The sequence below is a fragment of the Zingiber officinale genome, chromosome 8A (genome assembly GCF_018446385.1).
Source record: "Zingiber officinale cultivar Zhangliang chromosome 8A, Zo_v1.1, whole genome shotgun sequence".
In the NCBI taxonomy this organism is placed as follows: domain Eukaryota; kingdom Viridiplantae; phylum Streptophyta; class Magnoliopsida; order Zingiberales; family Zingiberaceae; genus Zingiber; species Zingiber officinale.
The window spans coordinates 140,123,006-140,139,514 of NC_056000.1; the positions used below are offsets into that span (position 1 = coordinate 140,123,006).

At 36.9% G+C, this 16,509-nt stretch overlaps 1 protein-coding gene across 1 annotated transcript; it reads left to right on the forward strand.

Moving 5' to 3' along the window:
- The first annotated feature begins 6,099 nt into the window (after nucleotides 1–6,099).
- LOC122011348 (putative disease resistance RPP13-like protein 1) lies at nucleotides 6,100–9,824 on the forward strand. The gene is made up of 2 exons (XM_042567732.1): nucleotides 6,100–9,268; nucleotides 9,760–9,824. Exon 1 carries the CDS (start codon nucleotides 6,100–6,102, stop codon nucleotides 8,968–8,970), a length of 2,871 nt encoding a protein of 956 aa, XP_042423666.1. The 3' UTR covers nucleotides 8,971–9,268; nucleotides 9,760–9,824.
- The last annotated feature ends 6,685 nt before the right edge of the window (nucleotides 9,825–16,509 follow it).

A 16,509-nucleotide genomic window follows, 5' to 3' on the forward strand; every position in this document is an offset into this window, starting at 1 on the left:
GTCCGGAATGTTGCCAGAAGGAGGGGTCTTTCTTTCACCTTGAATAACTATCGATAAAGAAAGGGTTTTTAGAATGAACCTCACCCTTTTTCGAAGGCTCAGTGCTAGGTAGGTCGTAGATAAAACGGTTAGTTGCGTTACGGGGGTCGAGGGCGACTTTCCAGAATAGACCGTCGAAAGGCTGACTTTCAAGAGTAGCCCTTCCACAAGCGAATGGAAAAGGAAAAAAGGTACCAGGGAAGCATGGGCTAATATATGTCCAGCTGATCAAAGGGAGGAAAGGGTTAAACGAAAGCGTTGTTAATGCTTGTAGCTTGCTTTTGTCCTTAGTAAATTTTGGGCTGAAGCAGTTTTGACTGCCATATCTTTTTTGAATCGAATACCCTCCTCTGTCATCTCTGGTCTGTCTCTTTTTGAGAGAAGATTTTCTACCCCGCCTGACTATGAAGAGCTTCGAGTCTGTCGGGAAAGGATGTGGTGGTAACCCCCGCAGCTTTGTCTAGAACCAGGCGGCCAGCCGTGTAGAAAGACTCACCCTAGCCACTATAGCGACCCCACCCCCAACTCTAGCTGAGAAGCACCCTCTATCCACTTCCCCTTTTCCGTGTGCCCAAAAGCTGCAGTCTAACATGGACATAGTTATTAAGATCTTTCATAGTTTTGAATAAAGCTTTCTCTGCCTCTCAGTAGTAGCTCCCGTGTCCATTGAGCCTACTTAAGGGGCACGCGGTCAAGTCCCTTCCTGTCCTGACTACTGTCCCGATATGGGGCCAGAAGACTGATAGTCCGAGATGCATGCCGCTATTGTAGAGTCCTCCGCTCGGTCTCCTTCGCTCCGAAGACTACTTTCTTTATCCGACCTCCTAGTCATGCCATGTCTCAGCTCCTTTCCCATATCGCTCGTTCGCACCTTCTCTCCCGTTCTCTCTACTGGATCTGGATGCAGAGGCGCGGCGGTGGCTGTGAACCCAAACTAGGGCACGTCACAATAAGGGAAGAGAGAAGAGAAGGCCGGTGTGTCGCAAGAGGGTGAGGGATACTTGTCGGCGGCCGACACTCGGGAGAGGAAGAGAAGGAGAAGGGCGATCAGGTTGGCTTGGGAGAAGGTAACCGCAAGGGTGCGGCGCATGTTCGGCGAGGATCGGGAAAAGAACAGGAAAAAGAAATAAAAGGAAAAGAAAAGAAATTAAAAAGGAAAATAAAACATTTCCTCAATTAAATGGGTAGCCTAAACAGGCTTTCCCGGGGCCCTGTTTTTATCCTCGCTAACTCATCCATACGAGCTCCGAAAAATTCCCGAAAAATTTCCAAAAATTCCAGAAAATTCCCTTATCATTATCCGCCATTTTTCCAGTATTTTACAATTCAGTATAAATTCTCTAATTTATACCCATGTGTCAACCCGATATCTCATATCAATGACTTGTGAGATCAAGTCATCCGTTGACCTACATGCTAGTCTCAACGCATTAATATTGTCCTTGTATATTAATGTTCGACTAGGAATAATTAAGAGTAGTGTTCTCTATAATATCTCACTATCAATTCAACTAATTGATATACTATAGATAAGAACCTACAACCCAAGGACATTATTATACTTATTCAATTGACACTGAATGAAATAAATATAATAACCAACTTTGCCTTTTATTAATAATGATATATGATACAAAATAAGCTCTTTACAACCATCTCATAATTGATACTAGGGCTAATACTAACAAACCTGACAAGAAAAGGTTCATATTCCATGTTCTATAACTGCCTGTATTTGCCATATACCTCCAAATGCAGCAACACTTCTTGCTAGATATTTAAAACAAGAGTATAAATGTTATCTTAATCCATCTTAATCTAATAAGAAGTACAATCAAATATCAATTGTGCTACGAACATGTATAGTAGTGTCCATACAGTATATCTCAAACCCATAAGTCGAACTCTATTTTTTCATAATTCTCATGTAAACATTTATGATTTGACTATCAATAGGCTTACTAAACCAAAAAGGACAGAATACATGTCCAGTCAAGCTCAGGAAGTCATCTTGCCAAATGACAACACTAGATAGCAAGAAAAATTATTTCCATTACAAATATTGAGAAAAAAGTGGTAAGACAAAATTTAACATATTCAAATTAAACTTACTACAATTCATTCCTAGATTGAAATTCTATCAACACATTTCTCTCTTCTTCTGATCCTTCTTCAAGGCCACAAAAATCACCTCTCCCTTTATATGTATCCATTTTATTCTTGCTAGGACTCTTGCCATCCTTCTCAACATCTATGATGGATTTTATCTATGTGGCAACATATTTAGTAATATCAGTTAAAATCCATACATGTTTAGCAACAATATATAATAACACACAAAAACTATTAGACTTTAAAATAAACATTTTAGGTTATGCTCCATCTATCTATTTTTTTTCCTTCCTCCTGCGTTTTGGTGTTGAGCTAGGTGGAGTCACAAACATTGACGTTTTTTTTTTCACCACACGATTAACCCTATTGCTCACATTTTCCACAATAGAAGATTGAAAAAGACTGATCTTCTATGTTTTTGAAGTACCAACATCACTACCAAAAACATGCTCCTCACTTGAGCCACTATTCTTTTCTACTTCCAATCCATCACCATCAAATCTATTAATCCAGTGTTTTCTTTATTCAATTGGGAAATAACATCTTTTATCATCAAATCAACATTATCATCCAAGTTAGGAGTTAGATTTTCATTCACTTCAACATTCAACTCAAATAACCCAGTAGGTTCAGTCTCACCATCGACTTCGACTTCGACTTCAACATTCTTATTCTCTTCAAAATTAAAATTTTCTTTCTCACCACCTATTTTTCACTAACTAGTTCTGTCTCCACGTCATCATTACTCTTTTCTTCACTGCTTGGTTCAGTCGTCATCTTCTTATTAGCTAATCCATGACATCTCACACAATGCTTTTACCATCAAAATAAGAGTAATATAGTCAAAAAATATCTTATCATCATTATTTAACATAAATAATTTCATTATTTCTATATTTACTAAAGAACTTCCTTGTTTGTGCCTTAACATAATCTTCTCATCCAGAAATGGTACTATATCCAACATCTTTTCATAATTATAAACAAAACATCACTTCTACAATCATATTTAGAATAAAAAACATAGCAACTTACCTTGCTGAAATCATTGCCGATAAATAATCTCTTGACAGCATCACATTGGATGGAAATTTTACTCCTTTCCTAACGAAACAACCGGGGAAAACACCATAAAGATCGTGCATGTCTAAATGAAGGTATTCTTTCATATAACCAGACCTGATACACAAAGATAGTATTACAATAATATGAAATATATCACAATCGTACTTCAAAAATTTAAAACTCACCATTAGGCCAACAGTACAACCATCTACATACTTTTTGCTTCTTTCCAACCTATTGTCATTATCGGCGGTATGTAAAATAAGTTGGTGGCACACAAATCTGTATGCTGCATCTCCCACGAGTAATCAAAGAACCTCGTCAGGTTATCAATATAAGACATAATAAATTGAGGAGTGGAATAGTTACCAACAGGAAAAATAACACAGTTAAATAATAGACAAATAAACAACCTAAGAAAATCATCTACTTCACAATCCTTCTCTAATCCAACTAATACAAGCATTTTATTATGAATTGTAGTCCTATTTACATTGCCGACTTTTCCTCCAAATAATCAAGCAACAAATTTGGACTCCATGCTGGCATCCAAATCAATAGGTTGCCCTACATGGACCAAACCAAGGATGATGCAAAATTCGGTCAATGTGAATGGAACTACAATGTTGTCACCAAACAAGAAAGAACGCGAAGACTACTAGAATCTATTTAATACTAAATCGATTCTGGTACTACTAATTGGCATCTCAGGAATCTCGAGCCATGGAGCAAGTGGAGTGCTTTTGATTCTCTCTTTTTTCTTATTACCCAAATTGGATAACACTTCATCCAACACAGCTTTGAAATATGTCAGTGAACAATGTGAACATGATTGTTTACTGCTCTTACTCTTCTCCACAAATTTCCCCTTAACCTCCTTTAATTTTATAGCTCTGGTTTTCTTTCCCATTTCTGCATAAAAAAAAATTACTTTACAATTCATACCATAAACTATAATCCATAAAAAAATATGGGCATCAAAGCGCTTAAATTGAGTATATTTTCAGTTTATTGATAATCACTACACAATAACCATATATCTCATTCAATCATTCAATTGAAGAAGATAAAACACAAGCACATTCATAAAATAGGTTGCAATTATAAATCTAGAACTCATTTTTATTCAAACTAACAAAATCAACTACACTCAAACAACAAGAACAATTTATAATTCATACCATAAAGTATAAGTCATGGAAAATATGAGCATCAAAGCGCTTAAATTGAGTATATTATTCAATTTTTTGCTAATCAATACATAAAAGTAACATATATCTTTCAATTCTTCAATTGAAGAAGATAAAACATAAACATAGTCATTAAATTATAATTCGAACATCAAAACTAATTTTCTTCTAGATAGCAGATTGGACAACATAAAAAATTTGAACTATTTATCCATTCATACACCAAAATCGAAATCACCCATGAACTAAAGCTTCGATTTTTCGCAAAGGAATAATAAATTAATCAAAATCTAGGACACACAAATTTTACTTATCGATGATTCAAGGGTTTAAGATGGTTTAGTCGAGGTCTACCGCCTCTTTGATTTTTGCCTTTAATGTCGAGAGGTATATGCATTATTTCTTATGGTAGATGTTTTAAGTGGTAGATACATCCCTATAGTAATATCGCGACTATTAAATTATTAATATGGATTATCGAATCATTTTTATGTAAGAGTGGATAAAATTTTGGCTCAATCAAAATAACCAATCAACCCAAATTAATTCAAAAATTCAATTTTTAAAAAAAAAGATAAAATTGATTATTTCAAGTAAATCGATACAATTTTAATTATAAATTTTCAAATTCAATTAAATTATTCATAATTAAATAATTAAAAGAAGATTTTCTATTTTTATTAAATTGATTAAGTTTTTATTTAAACGTTTTAATATTTTTTTTAAAAAAAATATTAATTTGGTTATTGACTGAATTAATTGATTTTTTATTTATTCGATTAGTTGAATTTTTTTTTTGATTAATTTAATTTTAATAAAGTTAATTTAGTTTTAGTCGAATATTTTTCACTCGAATGTTAAAACTTCAGATTAATAAATTACATATTTTCTAAATAAACGACTATTGATTGGTATTAGTGACCCCATAGAGGGTAATAAACACTCTTTTAGTTTAGATTTATTAATTCTAATAATCTAGATAAATTATTAAAATTTTAAAGTATGAATAAATTTAATAATTATTTTAATAAATTTAATAAATTATTTTAATAACTTCATCAGCTTCTCCCGACGTTAATCCATCTCTGCTTTATATAAAGGATGTTAAACCTCTCTACCTTCTCCACACAATTAATCAATCTCTGCTCTTCTTAATTAATTCACATAATTATCATAAATAATGGTGAGAGATGTGCATGGCTACAGCATGCAGTTCTTTACTAAAAGATATAGAAAAATGAAAGAAAAGAATATAATTAAACTAAAGATATCAAGGATTTAAGTATCTTAAAAGCCTTCAATTCTAAAGAAAATCATTTACTTTAGTAAAAGGAAAAGAAACAAGAAACCAGAAAAAGGAACGGAATTAAATATGTAAATTGAATCTGACAAGGCTTTAATTTGTCACAAGCCTTTAATTCTAAAGAAAACTTGTAGTGGTGAGATGTAGATTGAGAGGATATTTATGTTGCAGGGTAATTAAGCATGATGCTTATTCTACTCCATGAGCAAAAGAATACTTTGCTTTGCTTGTGGCGATGACAAATGAAAGATGCTGATGATGGTAAGAAGGTTTGCTGCTTCAGATTAGGGTGGTGTACATATCAAAACTAATTTGGTTCAGTAGCCACCACTCTTTCGGCCATTGAATAAACTCATTCACTAGCAAAGAAAATAAGAGGTTGAAGAAATTATGGTGGTGTTCTTGGAATTGAAGCATCTCTTGCTGGAGGTGCTACCATCGCCTACCATGGTGGCACAAGGCCGCTTGCTGTGTATCCAAAATCACTTGGCCATGGTTTGTGATGGCCTTTGGGCTATCAATTCAATGATCGAAATCCCTGAGATGGGAACGTTGAATAACCAACTTTTTAAAATGTTCTATCGGTTTGATGCGGTGACGTCGTTTGTGCCTGCAGAATTTGCAGATTGGGAGACAGATGTAGCTACAGCAGTTATAGATGTGGGAGAGTTGCTCAGTCGAATCATGGATTGGGAAGCAAGTTCGCATCGTTCCATTGTGGGAAATACCCAACAGGTGCACTTTCGCCATGTTATTCTAATAGAGCTGAAAGAGATATTGTGCGACTTGAATTCTCTTGTGCTGAGAGGATCTGCAATGGGTCTTCGGAGGGACCCTATGGGTTCTATGAACCCACTCCGAGAAGACTACTCAATTGTCCTAAAAAATGAGGTGGTGGGTAGAGAGGAAGATATGGAGAAACTCATTGCAATCTTTGAACAACAACTAGTATCATCCAACAACAATGGCTTTGATAACAACCCGTTTGCAATTGTCATAGTTGGCAAACAAGGAGTTGGGAAGAGGACCTTGGCGCACATGATCTACCACCACACTTGGATTGGCCAACAGTTTCATCATCGCATTTGGGTGGATCTACCCCTCGTTTCGACATTCAAGATGATTGATATAATTGGAAACGAATTTGTAAGGTCCATAGACAAGGAAGAATATTGTGATCAGAAATTACACCTAGACCTGCCGCTACCAGACATGTGGGAATATATTAATGAACAACTCTGTGGCAATAGATACTTGTTGGTGCTTCATTGTGAAAATTTGGTTAGTTTGATGCAACCAGAGTGGAATGAATTGAAGAACATCATGTTGCGTGTGGGCGGGCCGGGGAATGGAGTCTTGATCATCTACAAATCATCAACAGAATCAGCTGTAAGAGATATGCGTTTTCTAAATAGGCTGAAGGATATTACAACATTCTGTTTGAATCCCTTATCGGATTATGCATGGGTTGAGTTTGTCAGCAGACACGCAGCAACGACGATCCCATCGAAGCAGGACAAATCAAAGAAGGATGAGCTCATTCAATTGGCTAAGCTATACTGCACAAACTTTCCTGGTCAAACATTTGGGGCAAAGGTTTTTGGATCGTTGTTCCATTATATTCCGACGACATTTGCAATACTTCAAAGTCGCCTTCTGGATGATATTTGTAAGGTTAGGAATTTTCCACTTGTCATCATACGATTACTCCAATACCATTACCTACTTAATGCTGACACTGATAATTATTATGATAATGATTATGATGTCATCTCACACATGTTGACCGCCGAATGCCTCATACCAACTGAAGGCCTCGAACCAGGTTGGATTGAATGCTATGAAAGACATTTTACCCAAATACATAGAAAGCGGGACTTGAAAGAATTACTGTTTGGAAGGATGGTCTACTGGCATATGAAGATTCCCAAAGATTCAACTACTATTTCTAGGTGCTGCCGTTGTTTATGTTTGGAAATTAATCCTAGAGTGAAACCATTTCGACTGCCGATCATGCCAATTAAGGTGAGCAGTAAACTGATAACATTGATTCTACAAGAAGATAAGAAAACGACGCGAGAAGATGTTGAGGAAATAACACTTCGAGTATACAAAAAAAGATGCATGAAAGCAGCAACTGCAATATCAAAGTTCCTAAACAAGATGTCAGTAAGATTCATACATTTGCATATGTTAGTTGTAGAAACTAGTATGATCCAAAGCCTACCAAATGAAATTAGCAAATTGGTTAGCTTGAGATACCTCCACCTTTCAAAGCTTAAGATGGAATTACTTCCGAAATCACTTTTTGACCTGCTTAATTTGCGAATTTTAAGTTTGCTTCACTGCAAAAAGCTTCAAAAGATACCTGAACGAATCCATAAGCTTAAGAAATTGCAGATTTTGAAATTAGCTTATTGCACAAAACTTCAGTGGTTACCAAAATCTATAACAAGACTCACAAACTTGGAAGAGCTTAATATGGAAGGTTGTTGTTTTCTGAGCAAGCTCCCAGAGGATTTGGTCAGTTTTAAATCATTGAGAATCCTCAACGTCGCAGGATGTGCATCCTTGTCTCAACTTCCCCGTGGGATCGAGCAATTAATTGGCCTTCGTAAGTTGTCAGGAATAATTGTCGGTGTGCAAGGAGGTTTTGTGCTCACACAGTTGCAAGCTTTAACAAATCTTCAGGAAATAAGATTACAAAACCTAGAACGAGCAGAGGAGATTCAAACTGAAGTGCTGATGGGCCAACAAAGTCTTCGACACTTGTCTTTGCATTGGGGTGGTGAAGAAGCAAATAGGGGTTCTGAAACAGCTCCATCACAGCATGTGCTCGAAGCTCTCCGACCCAACTTGCATTTGAAATGTCTAGACATAATTTCTTATAAGGGAGTGGAATTTCCTACTTGGATGAGTAAACAACAACTTGCTCGTTTCGACTCTTTAGTTGAAGTGAGATTCATCAATCTCAGGAGGTGTGCTATATTACCATCACTCGGTCAACTTCCTTTTCTCGAGAAGCTTGAGATAAGTGGCATGGATTTAATAAAACACATAGACTATACATTTTACGGTGATGGCAACACATTTGCTATGTTGAGAGAGCTCACTTTCTCAGAAATGCTTGGGCTAAAGAAATGGTCTGTGCCGTCGGAAAGAAAAAATAAAATATTTTTTCCAGAGCTTAGACAATTGACACTAATTCAGTGCCCAAAACTCATGGAAATATGTCCGCGGTTGTTTCTAATGCTACAATGAGAGTATGGTTGAACAATGAGACAATATGGTCTGCTGAATTTTGTAGTTGGGACAACCTCCGATATCTGGAAATAATAGAGATAGTCGGGTGCCAAGAGTTAAGGTGTCTACCACAGGGTATGCGAAGGTTGATGATATCTAAGATGACAATTAACAAGTGCAACAATTTGACGACTTTGGTACCATTGCGTTTTCTTACAAAATTGAACATGTATGCTTGCCCAGTTCTAGCATTCAACCTAGAAGCATTTACAAAACTCAGGAGGCTTACAATTAAAGGTTGCCCAAAGATGCAAATGTGAGTGTGATCTTCATCTTCTAGTAGATTTCATTTAATTACTCCTCCTATGCTTCTATTCATATATATACCGATGATAACTGCTGGATTAATTATTGCTTCAATCAAAGTAGTTATTTATTCTCTTCTTCCTTGTTTGTTATCTACCTATTAGATGTTACTTACCATTACTATATAAACTTGTTACTTAGATAATTAAATAAAAATTAACTGACTGGTATGATTAGTAATATAATGTGTTTGTCAACAAACTTTAGCAGTAATATGGAAGATAGATCCGACGTACCATTTGCTTAACCATTAGACTAATTGAAATAAAAAATAAAAAAATTGGGAAATTATGAAATTTACTTGTTCTTTTATTGTGCTGGGACGTTGGACTATCAAATTGTAATGCAGAGGTTGGAAACTCAAACCAAGATTCATATCCTCAATTTAATGTTATCCAAGCAAATTATAATTGCATGGTTAATAATCGCTTATCATTTCAGTTATCATGATGCCTGGAAGAAAAAAGATGAGGAACGGCGAGAAAAAGAAGAAAGAAGAAGATACAATGAAAGTAGTTCTAGTTCTTCACCAAATTGAATGATTTGCTGAACATGTTGCAAGCAACAATCGACTTCGAGCGGTGGCATAAGAGGAATAGAAGATCCTAATTGACGATGATATGCTTGTTTGAATCGTATCTTCGTTGGTGTGTTTTAATTTGGTTAATCATCTAGTCCAGTTTTTATTTTGTGAAATTAATGTATGTTTATTGTGAAACCTTTTATTTATCCGGCATCATTAATTAGATACAAATTATGGCTTGTGAGCTTTCTCACTCTTGAGATACTTTCTTTTTGATGAATTTATACAACTAATCAAATGGATTTACTAATATTTATCAATAATACAAAACTCCTACATACAGTCAACGATGTTTATGAACTTAGACAGTTGCTTGATTTGCCTGATATTTTAAAATGATATTATCTTAAATTATTTTATTTATTTATTTTATCTTTTTGTCTTCCTTTTTCTCATTTTAATTATTCTATAAATGTTTATTTCCCTTTCTTTTGTATCAAATTTTTTACATAATCATTCAAAAACTTCATTCTTTGCTTCATTCACTACTCTTTTAGCTTCTTTTTTGGCTATAGTATATATTTTTTTTAAGTTTTCTCATTTTTACAAATATATAATGTTGGTGCAAATTGCACTAACAGTTTAACTTAGGTTTTGATGAATGATAAGTGAGTTAAGTTAGGTGTTATCGTGATCTAATACATTTACCGAGTGTGCAGAGTTGACTAACTTGACAGATCAAGAGGACCTGACACCAAGCAGGAACTCCAGTAGGGATGTCCAATTCCCGATTGGTGAAGTCCAGATGTGAGATTCTCGCAGGAGGTCGGGATATTCGATTTCTGACGGGAGGAAGTCCGGATGTATGATTCTTATATAAAGATCTGGTGGGTCAAATTGGACGTCGATGAGACAACTTGACACTTAATTAGTAAGTGAAGATAAGTCACTGGAGGAGAGCGACTAAGTGAGGATGCACCTCGATTGAGGGGACAGTAGGCGTCAGTCCAATTTAGATCCATTTTAGAAACTTAAATTAAGATCATGACTAGATTCTGGTCTGGAGGACAGGGTCTAAGTCATAAATTAATCATATCATTATTGCGTTAACTGTCTTGTAGGTTATTATTTATTGCATTGGATTATTTATTACATATTCGTAATTAGTTCAATATGTGTTATACTAACACCTCTTTTTTCTAAAATTCTCCGTATAATTTCTATTGGGACTCTTTCATAAGCTTTTTCTAAGTCAATGAATATCATGTGTAGATCTTATTTTTGCTCCTGATATTTTTCAATTAATTGTCAAAGAAAATGTATAGCTTATATTGTTGACCTTCCAAGCATGAACCCAAATTAATTTTCGATCACCGTGGTCTCCTTCCTTAATTTCTTTTCTATTACTTTTTCCTAAAGTTTCATGATATAATTCATTAGTTTAATACTCCTATAGTTTGTATAATTTTGTACGTCTCCCTTGTTCTTATATAAGGGAACTAAAGTACTTATCGTCCATTGATTAGATATTTTTTTATTTTCAATATCATGTTAAATAATTTTATAAGTCATTCAATGTCTTGTTTCCCTAGGCACTTCCATATCTCTATTGGAATATGATCTGATCCAACGGCTTTTCCATTGTGTATCCTATTTAAAGCTTGTTCCACTTCTAAATTTTGAATTCTATAATAAAAATTTAAATTTCAATGGTCATTTGACTTACTTAAATTGCCTGGTCACTTAAACCTTCATTAAAAAGTTGATGAAAATATATTTTCTATTGCTCTTTTATTTTTCCATTGTTTACTAATATCCTATTATATTCATTTTTAATATATTTTATTTAGATAAGATCTTTTATCTTCCTTTCTCTCATTTTAGCTATTCTATAAATGTTTAAAAGTTTATTTCCCTTTCTTTTGTATCAAATTTTTTATATAATCATTCAAAAACTTCATTCTTTGCTTCATTCACTACTCTCTTAGCTTCTTTCTTGGTTATTGTATATATTTTTTAACTTTTCTCATTCTTTCAAATATATACTATTGGTACAAATTGTACTAACGGTTTAACTTAGGTGTTGATGAATAACAAGTGAATTAAGTTATGTGTTATCATGATCTAATACATTTACTGAGTGTGCAGGATTAACTAACCTGACGGGTCAAGAGGACCTGACACCATGTAGGAAGTTTAGTCAGGATTAGGGATGGCAACGGGTTCGGGTCAGGGTGACTTTAGCTAAACCCGGAACCCTAAACCTAGAACCCACCCCGCCTCCCTTTGGATCCGCCCCGCCCCACCCCATGAACCCGACAGAGCGGGTCCGGGTTAGACCCACCATATTTAAATATATTTATTTCAATATTAAAATATTATAAAATAAAATTTAATTAAAATATTAATTATTAAATATAATAAAAATTATAATTATATATATATGGGTCCAGGGTGGGTCCGATTAAACCCAAGACCCACCCCGAACCCGCCTTAAACCCGTTTAGGCGGGTATAAACCCGCCCTGCCAAGGCAGGTTTATTACGGGGTTGGGTTTGAACTCACCCGATTGTCATCCTTAGTCGAGATGTGCAATTCTCAATTGGCGAAGTCCAGATGTGAGATTCTGGCAGGAGGTCGAGATGTTCAATTTCCGACAGGAGGAAGTCCTGATATGTGATTCCAGCAGAAAGACCTAGTGGGTCAAATTGGGCATCGATGAGGCAACTTAACACTTGGTAAGTGAAGGTAAGTCACTAGAGGAGAGTGACTAAGTGAGGACGCATCTCGGTTAAGGGAACAGTAGGTATCGGTCCAATTTAGGTCCATTTCGAAAACTTAAATTGAGATCCTAATTAGATTCTGGTTTGGAGGACAAAGTCTAAATCATAAATTAATCATATTATTATTATGTTAACTTTATTTTATAGGTTATTATTTATTACATTGGATTAATACGTTTTGTAGGGAAAAAGGAGCAAAAATCACCTCGAGTGAACAGTACTGGAGGCCCCTTCCATGCGACAAAAGGCGCCTTTGGCACTGTTCATGAATGGTGTCTTCGGTGCTATGGAAGGCGCATTCTAATGGATAAATTATGACTTCATAGATGATAAGGAGTAACAACTTCATGATAAAGTTTTACCTATGGAAGGCGCCTTCGGAGTTATGGAAGGCACCTTCCACACTCTATAAAAGAGGTGCTCACCCAAGGGTTTGAAATCATCACTAATACAACCTTCTACGCATCTGATTGGCATTCCGACTACTCCGGCTTCCTACTTCTTCTCTGCTACTGTAAAATACCGGAAAAATGGATAGAAAATAATAAGGGAAATTTTCAGAATTTTTGGAGATTTTTCGGAGCTCGTATGGATGAGTTAACGGGGATAAAATCAAGGGCCCCGGGAAAGCCTGTTTAGGCTACCCATTTGATTGAGGAAATGTTTTATTTTCCTTTTTAATTTCTTTTCCTTTTCTTTTATTTCTTTTTCCCGTTTCTTTTCCCAATCCTCGCCGAACCTGCGCCGCACCCTTGCGGTTGTCTCCTCCCAAGCCAACCCGATTGCCCCTTCTCCTTCTACTTCTTCCCTTCTCCTTTCCCCTCCGTCCCTACACAAGCGCCGGCGAGCACGAGCCACTGCCGGCTGAGCCATCGCCGCCTGATTTGGCCGATTTCCCCCTCTTCTTCTTCCCTCCATTGCGCCACTTCTCTTCCGTCCAGCTGTGTCCTAGATCAGCCCTCTTCCTCTTCTCCTCTCCGGCACCGATTCCTCCAGCGCCGGTCTTCTCCGAGCCGAGCCCTAGATTTCAGTAGCCGCCGTCGCCAGCCGAGGTCCCTACTTCTTTCTCTTCTCTGTGAAGCCGAGCCATTGCCTAGCGCCGAGACTCTTCATCGCCGGCACAGAGCCACAGTAGGCGTCACCTTCCGTGCATCGATCCTTAAGGGAATGGGGTGGATCAGTTTCATTCCTTTTTCCTCCTGATCAGATGTTGCACCTTCTTGCCTTTGCTTGTGGATTGAGGTAATAAGGTTGGAGAGGAGGTAATGTGCAGAATTATTGCTGGAAATTGAATAGAGATAGATTATCTTGTTGGATTTCTTGATTCCCTTACTTGATCTGATTGTTGAGGTAGATTCTAATAGTGAGGTTCTGTGCTATAGGGTGTTTTGGTTCCGACAGCCACTCCAATCAGCAACTTCCCTTGTTCTAGCATCAACAGTGGCTACATATTTGGATGAGGTAAGAAATGTGTAGAATTTCATTTCATTTATGAAATGATAGTTTGGATTGGTTGATTTGGCAGTATTATGTCAGCAAGAAAAGAGTGGGCAGCAGTAGATCATCTTTCGATGGTGAAACCCTTTCAGTCATGAGTCACCATTAGCTACGATAATATTTGGTGAGTTTGTAGGATGATAAGAGTTCATGGATTGAGTTTAATTTAATTGGACTAACGAGAATGGATTCCTAATCAGATTAGGGTAAAGTTAACTATTGGTTCATGATGGATTTAGCTCACTAGTCCATATTTGACCTCGTTGTACTATGTGTTGTGTTTGCAGGACTTTGTTTGGAGACAGATGTCTTGATACGAGATTTATTGCGATACAGACTACGTATAAAGGCGGGTACCTTGACTTATCTTTTTGATATGTCTTGTTGATATGTCTAGTAGGTTATAGCCTTTAGTAATAATTATGTTCGTCCTTGTTTCGGTACGTCACTACCGGATACTCGTTACATGCTTGTTTGCTCACCTGCTATGCATTTTATGCTAGTACCCATATGATTATATATATGCTCAGTGAGGTAGTGACATACCATGCTTGTTATGTTCAGGACCTAGGTTTTTGATATCCTATCTGACCTGTGTACTTTAGATCTTCGTATTTGACCATCGATATTATGATACTCATTTTATGTATATGGATATGATTATGCTGATCAGTTTATTGCTATGCTTAGTGTCATGCATCATGATTGCATGCTGCGCGATTGTCGGCTCCACTATGGTTAAGCACATCGCCAGTTACATGTACTGCATACACCACCACTCATGGGTTAGTGGTATATCAGACTGGCGTGTGGCGGTTCTGCTGTTTGGCTCCGTTGGTCTGAGGACTCAGCGTGGTACCCGGCAGACAGTTCCGCTCTGTTTGGCTCCGCTGGCATTTAGTGTAGCAGCATAGTAGCCGGCAGACGGTGGACTCTGTTTGGCTCCGTTGGTCAGGTGACTCAGCGTGGTAGCCGACAGAGATACCTCCCCGACATCGTGTACCGGGAGATGAGAGCATTGAGCTCCCCTATTTATGATTTGGGGTCAGAGGACAGGAGTACTCCGACAACATCCCGTCCACTCAGTCACTCATCAGGTGTAGTGATGGTAGAGTGCACGGTTGTCACAGTCCTACCCACTCGGTTTCACCATTGTGTGTGAGATGACTGACTGGCGTCAGGGGTGACCATGTCATTGGCATCATATGCATTGATGCATTTACTGATTGTGGTTGTTGCACTTATATGCTGCATTTGTATGGATGCATATGTTTGACATGCATACAGGATTTATGACACTTCCAGTCTTACGACCCGATTATTCTGATAGGTGGCCCTGGTGAGTACAGTACTCTTCAGCCTTTTCTATTATGCATTACCTTCTTTTGTTCAGAAGACTGTACTCCATAGTTATTATCATTTGTTATAGTTTACTATACATGTCAACTAGGTATTCGCTGAGTTATTGAACTCACCCCCGTGGACACTATCTTTTTCAGGTACTAGGTTGTTTATGGAGACGCTTGGAGTATCCTGGTTACCGGTCCCCACATCACATCAGAAGACATGTCTACGTTTTTTTTGTGTATTTTTACTTCGGTATTTATAATTGGTGTAATTAGTGTGGTATTCCGATTTTGTTCTGGAGTTGTTATATTTTGTATTGGTTGTTGGTTGTGTAAGCCTAGCCGGCTAGCAGTTTTTGTACTTTGGTTTGTATTGGGTTTCTATCATTTTCCGTTGTGTTGGTTTTGTTTCAGCTGTGTGGGCTGATGATATATATATATATAACTGCGTGGTTGTGTGTATATTTCAGCCGCCTGTGGCTGATATATATTATGCCTGTAGAAATGCTTCAGATTGTCACCCTTACAGGGGAGGTACTGCCGAAATTTCTTCGGACAGAGACTCCTCTGGGGCGTGACATTTATGTTGTTGCGTCCTACTACTGCTGAGGAGTCATCCAACACTGAGCAATCCGATCATCTTTGAAGGTGTTGGGTAAACAACATTTCATATTGTACTTAAATTATGCATAAAAAGAAAGTGTAGTGTATTATACTTATCTTAACTTTTCGTTGTACTCGATCCCCTCTTCTGGTGGTTCTGGAAAAGGTATTTAGTGGATTAATTATCGATAGATCTACGGGACTTGGGTCTTGGAGTAGGAATCACTGAAGACTCCTGACCAAGTAAACTGATCGTGTACTTGTGTTTTCTGCTTGCTTTACTGTATCCTTCTTTTCCGTTGTGCATACTTTAATTTCAAAATGAAAATAATAAAAAGAAAAGTTTTCAAAACCACGTGATTCACCCCCCTCTCACGTGCGTCTCGATCCAACAAGTGATATTAAAGCTAGATTATACTCTGAATTGGTGCAACCACCA

Coding starts and splice junctions, on each gene's coding strand:
- LOC122011348 (XM_042567732.1), top strand. CDS start 6,100: ATGGTGGTGTTCTTGGAATTGAAGCATCTCTTGCTGGAGGTGCTACCA.